Source organism: Poromitra crassiceps (assembly GCF_964638095.1).
Source record: "Poromitra crassiceps genome assembly, chromosome: 4".
NCBI classification, from domain to species: domain Eukaryota; kingdom Metazoa; phylum Chordata; class Actinopteri; order Beryciformes; family Melamphaidae; genus Poromitra; species Poromitra crassiceps.
Genome location: NC_139626.1, coordinates 24332277 through 24338675, shown reverse-complemented (window position 1 = coordinate 24338675; position 6399 = coordinate 24332277). Strand labels below are relative to the sequence as shown.

The 6399-nt window shown below is 43.2% G+C and overlaps 1 protein-coding gene across 1 annotated transcript in view; it reads left to right on the top strand.

Moving 5' to 3' along the window:
• Positions 1–2296: 2296 nt before the first annotated feature.
• Positions 2297–6399, top strand: part of pax10 (paired box 10) — a gene marked incomplete at both ends in the record, with an annotated part of 6701 nt that continues 2598 nt past the window's right edge. Inside the window, 4 exons of the mRNA XM_083634717.1 lie at positions 2297–2402; positions 2628–2813; positions 5257–5339; positions 5530–5686. Of these exons, the coding sequence (XP_083490843.1) occupies positions 2297–2402; positions 2628–2813; positions 5257–5339; positions 5530–5686 (532 nt within the window). The remainder of the gene's footprint in view (positions 2403–2627; positions 2814–5256; positions 5340–5529; positions 5687–6399) is intronic.

Below are 6399 nucleotides of genomic sequence, written 5' to 3'. Positions count from 1 at the left end.
TACCTTTGTGCTCGGAGGGGAAAAAACCTCCTCAACTTCTCTGCAATCTTTTTTAGCTCTCGAGTTCAAAGCCCAACTCAAATTGTGTTTGCGCTCACTGAATTCCTTCGATTGGCCGTGGGGTTGAATGAACTTTGACCCCCCTCACCCCCCTCATTACAGCTTTAGACTTATTTCGACCATTGTTGCGATTCATTTCAAGGGAGATTAATTTAAGGCTTAATTTAAGGGAGATTAAGTAATATAACCCCAAGCAGTTAAAGAAGCCCATGTGGCCATGGTATCAATTACCTGACCGAGAAACAAGTAGCAGAGTTTAAGCCAATCAGTTGGAAACGCTGCTGCAAAATAGTGTCTGAAACTGATACAGCACAAAGCATTAATATTTATTTTGTTAATAAGAGTATGACTTTTGCTATCATATCAGTGACCCAGTATTATATATGTATGTATATATATATACACACTATATATATATATATATATATATATATATATATATATATATATATATATATAAGCCTAATATTATGACTCATCTTTATCTAATAATCTGTGTTCAGTTGCTTAAGTTACATGCAACATTTTAAAACAGCACATTTATTTCTTCCCCATATTTGCTTATGCACAATGACATTTTCTCAGCTTTATCAGAGTTGTACTTTATACACTGACACTTTAGGTATCGCATTGAGGATCAACGAAAACTAGCCTGTGCAAGTGTGAACGTTCAATTAAATCCGGTGTGGGGTGTCAGTCGCCTGCTTGCACGTGCCAAAAACGAATACACTCCAATATAGTGCTCAATGTGGATGTGCAATTTATGGCTAAAATTGAATTCCATCATCTATTTATCATCCACTATCTCTCCATTATCTGTGCTTTATGCCCTACTCTCTCGGCCTCCCCGCCTCCTCTCGCTGGCATTAAGTTCAAACTTGACACTGATGTTGACTCACTTTGTCACCCCTCGCTGACTCTCTCTCTCTCTCCTCGTCCCTCACTCTCTCTCTACCTCTCTCTCTCTATCCATCGCTTGGAGGACAAGAGCGCCCGCAGACGCATTTCTCTCCACAGCACCCCCCCTCCCTCCCTCACCCCCTCCCTCCCTCTTCCACTCTGTCTCACCCTGTCCTCTCTCCATCTCTCTCCTTTACACACTCAGTATTGTCAACAAAGTCGGAGACCAAGGGACGCGGGGGAACAAGGGACTAAAGGTGTATAACGAAGAGCGATACATCGACTCTGCTCCCTTTTACTTTGACACTTGGTAAGTTTGCAAATTTCAGCCTTTATAGCATCTTCTGTGGATTTATCTACTGTATGCTTAGATCTTTTTTTTTACGTGGACTTCATGAGAGGCTTTGGGATGGACCATAAGTTACTGTGCTACCAGGTAGACACATAACACATAAAATAATTTCTGCAACATATTTGACAATTAGATGTGATTGAGATTGGGTGGCTTCGGCAAAATGAAAAGCAAGTCTGACCTTTGACAGTGACATTGCGCTGCTGCAGTAAAATTGTCTCAATATTGACCCATTATCTTTGCATGCCTTCATAATATAGAAGATACGATAATAAAATAAGTTATGAGGAGAATAGCTTACATTCATCTTGCATATGAACTTTAGCTTCACATGTTTATTCAGGCAGATGATGCTGTTTTAAGGAAATACTTTCAATGCCTAATGTACTCAATAAGTAGAGCTGTGAAGAAGTAGAGTTAGAAGTGAGCTTCGTCATGGTGTTTGCTCCTGCTTCATCAAATCGGTGTGTGTGTGTGTGTGTGTGTGTGTGTGTGTGTGTGTGTGTGTGTGTGTGTGTGTTATGCCTGTTTGTGGGTACATGTAAGCGTGCTTGTGTCTCTTTTTGTGCATATGTGTGCTTGCATGCATGCTATGGGGTTACCAGCAAAGATAGAGCTAAAAGCAAGTAGCATAATAAATGCCATGGCTTTCAGAGTGGCTTCTAATGTACCTTGGCTCCCTGTGGTATACTAGCATACCAATGTATAACACACACGCACTACGACAGCCGGGCATGTAACTAACTCCATTTCTGTCTGTCATCATGAGGCTAATTCACCACAATGCCGACCATGTGTGAACTCATGCGATCTCAACCCCTCCTTCCCATCTCTGCTCCTGTCCTTCCCCAGCACCCCCCCCCCCCCCCCCCCCCAGGAGGAAGGATAGAACAGGGAGAGAGAGAGAGGAGCCGGAGGTGACAAAAGAAGAAGAAGGGTGGACACTCTTGTATTTCTCTTCATGGTGCTTTGGACACTCGTATTATGTATGAGAAGTTAACCATGCTGAACCTGCAAAGCGGCTCAAACTGGAGTGGGCCTAACAACTGGTACCACGACCCCACCGCCGTCCAGACACAGCACAGCACAGGTGAGAGGAGATTTCAACACAGATGATGGTCAGTTAAGTCCAAACTTGTCACCATATCACCCTTCATTCTCCTTACTTACAAGTAGCGTCTTCTGAACTCACCGCCTGTTAGTTCGATGCCTGACTCAGTTCCATTCTGCGATCCTGAAATGTGTTTTGCCCCGTTGTACCAGGCCAATTTTCTTGACATTCACCCATCTCTTTTGTCACCTCCCTCTCCGCCAGTGTCGGAGGGCTGCCTGCTGGACACGGAGGGCAGTATGGGGGGCGAGGCTGGGGGAGGAGGGGGCAGAGGCGTCCCCGTGGAGAGGGACGAGGGCGAGGAGTCTCAGCTGAGACTGCAGCTCAAGAGGAAGCTGCAGAGGAACAGGACCAGCTTCACCCAGGAGCAGATCGAGGCTCTGGAGAAAGGTCAGACCATGCAAACAGGCAAAGCGCTCACCTGGCTCCAGCCAATCACGGCCCTCCATGGGCGCTAGCCAGACCATAGTATGCCTAGTCGCCCCATGCCAACACTTGTGTTAATGGATCATAATGTCTAAACCTCGTTTGCCACCTCTTGGTAAATGTCAGGGGATAAATGTACGATTCATGTGAAATGAGAAAACATTACACCACAGGATCCAAACAAACGTCAGGGTATTTATGAGGCATTGTGCCACACCGAGAAAATTTGAAATATGATGATTTGCCCATGGCAAGGCAGTACAAGCATTTTATTAATCTATGATTGCTGTCAGTTGCATTTTTGCTCAATATCTTGAATCTTACCTCCAAAATATTTCTGATCTGCTCCAAAATGCTGGCAGCTGCTTGTATGGAAACACATTTTGATAATGCATCATTATTGTGGCTGTATTATCCAGTGAGCCTGATATCGGGCCACTGAGAGGGATCAGAGAGCCACCCTTGACTGGATATGGCTGCAGCAGGGCCTTGAGCTAAATAAGGACGCAATGTCCACTGTGCAGCCGAGTGGAAATGTATCACTGTGGTCACTCTGCACAAATGACTTTAATGAGGTACACGAACCCCCATGCACAGCCAAGGCACAATAACAATCATGTGTTGACACAAATGCCAATTATAAGGATGCCAATTATAACCATTTTTGGGTAAGATTTGATGTTGACACCCATCGCTATTACTCTGTGTGCAATGTGCATGTGGTGAGGTAGCATGCTTAACGATTTAGGCTGTGGAAAATTATTAATCTCTTAAAAATGTGTCCTCAACAAAATACAATCATTTTGTATAAAAAAAAGTAAATAAATAAATAAAACAGCCTCAACATTGGTAACATAATTAGCCATTCCCCTGACATTTTCTATGTTAGTAACTTTTTGGTTTAAAGAAAGCAGTAACTGATTTAAATGTTGTGGTTGCTGTGTCGACACATTATCAGCACACTAGCTAATGTTATGTATCATAAGAGCAGACAGTTATATCTGTCTAGAGCAGGGGTTTTCAAAGTCTGAGAGTCTGGGCCTCCTCTCAGACAGTTTACTTGCTTAGTTTCACTCAATTCCTGGATGCCTATGGGATCATGATTATGTTATTTGATCCCATAGACACTCAACAATTGAGTCAAGATAGCCTGATATTGCTGTTTGATATAGGCCTACTTCAGATTACACCAAATACATTAAAAAGGTCTGTCTGAAGGCATTTATTTGTTTCTGACTCTGGGAAAGTGGGAAAATGAGCAAAATTCCCCCAAACTAATGTAGTTATTTAAGCAAATCACGCACAATTAGGCTATTCTATGTGATCTCATTTTGATAACAAATAATAGCTAATGTAATATATATATATATATATATATCTTTCTATATATTTCTTTTCAATTTTTCAGAACATGAAAAACAAATAACAAAAACAAACTCAGACCTGGTGCCTATGTGCTTGTAAGTGAAATTGTGTATAGAATCACACGCAAAGAGTCCATGAGAAATCAGCTGTCACCCCTAATTTTGTCCAAGTAGGCCAGAAGTGAGTCCCAAATAGTTGAAAACTTCTTAACTGAGTTGGTCCTCAGGAACCTGAGTCTCTCCATACGTATAATTGAATCCATGTGCGTCAGCCACAGCTGAAAGGAAGGTGGAGAGGGGGACTTCCTCTCCTTCAGAATGAGTTTCTTGGCGACAGTCGTCCCCTGTGTCTGCTGCACAGCCGTAGGGAGGAGCAGAGAGGATTTCGAGCAGCCGAAGATGCAGAGTGCCGCCTCCGGCTGAAGGGTTATTTTATAGGCCTTAGAGTTTAATGTAATGTTTTTCACTTGCATTCACTGAGCCTCCCCTGAAACGGTTTGGAGCTCCCCTGGGGAGGCCCGCCTCCCACTTTGAAAACGCCTGGTCTAGGTTAAACCTGAAACTTCATGGATGAGTCAGACAGTTATAGTTACAGGCTGAGACATAATCTGCCTTCAATATGTCAGCAACAGAAATGTCAGCGGTTTTATCAACTAGAAATTAACTGCCACCATGAGGGATGATCCTCTGATACAGTCAAACTTTTCAATGTGACCGTCACCTCTGTGCCACTATTGTTGTGCCATAAATATACTACTCATCCTAAACTTGCATGTATGTTATACGTCAGCTCTAGGAATTCTATAATAGTAGAATCAAGACTTGTACTTAAAAAAAGAATCCCTTTATTTGATAGGACAGTAGGCAGACAGGAAATGTGGGGAGAGAAAGAGGAGATGATATGCGGCAAAGGACCACGGGTCAGATTCAAACCTGGGTCAGCCGCGTGAAGGACTAAGCCTTTGTGGTACATGCTCTACCAGGTAAGCCACCGGGGACATGCAACTTACACTGTGTTTGACATCAATTAATTTCTTCCACAGAGTTTGAACGGACACATTACCCAGATGTCTTTGCGAGGGAGAGATTGGCAAATAAGATTGATTTACCGGAGGCCAGGATACAGGTAAGGAGAATGATCTACCTCAAATCTTATTTCAGAACAATTTTATCCTGGATACCCTTCAGTTTTTCTATCTCTGATATTCTGATGAAGGTGGATAAGCCTGGATTCTAGCAATAAAGAATAGTCTAAACATAGAATAGTAGACCTCCCCCACACCCCAGGGCTTAACATGTCTCTCTTTGATTGACAGGTATGGTTCTCAAACCGAAGAGCCAAGTGGAGGAGGGAGGAGAAGCTGCGCAATCAAAGGAGGTCAGGGGGCGGGACTACCTGTTCACAGACCCAAGCCCCGCTGACCACTTCCTTCAACACATCTGTTTATCACCATCAGCATGGCAGCAGTTCAGGTGGGTGCAGTGGGTCAGTCTGTACTCTTTACTTTGAAAGATGACTGTTTAAATGTATACATTCGAGTTATACATCATTATAGTTCAATATAATTTCTCTTTATGTCCACACAGATGATTGAGAGAGTAGTTTTATGTCAGCTGAGTCAGTAGCGTAGCCAGACTTGGCTCATTGGGTGTGCCACAGAAAGCCAGGGTATGCCTGGAGGCGGACCATTTCTGGGTCCAAAAAAAATTGGGTCTTTTCAAACCAGATTTAGAGGAATATTTGTGTGTTGTTTGCTCCTTTTCGCACTCATTATTAGCAGGTAGAAGCAGTCAATTAAATTGTATTTTTTGGCAACATGTAAAACCACTTTGTTTGGTATCTCAAAAAAGTCTCACCTACTTTTTCCAATGAGTGTTCTAGTCGGGAAAGAACGCAAGTTTGGTTGGCATGCAGGTTCGTCTACTGCAGAGAGATCTGTAGCGTTCTCAGTGTCCTCTGACTGCTGCTGCACAAACCATCAGTGTGTTTTTGGCTGCGTCCCCCCGTTGTTATTAACGTCATTGTTTCGGCTGCATCATCTTCATCATCGTCTGTCTCTCCACTGTCCACCACCAAGCATTCACCCCCAAAGCGCTTTTTTCAGTCAGAACGCTATGAAAATCATGTTGAGAGCGCTTCCATTGTGCACAAAACACAGCGCACAGAGTGTTTTTTTGTGCTCCGT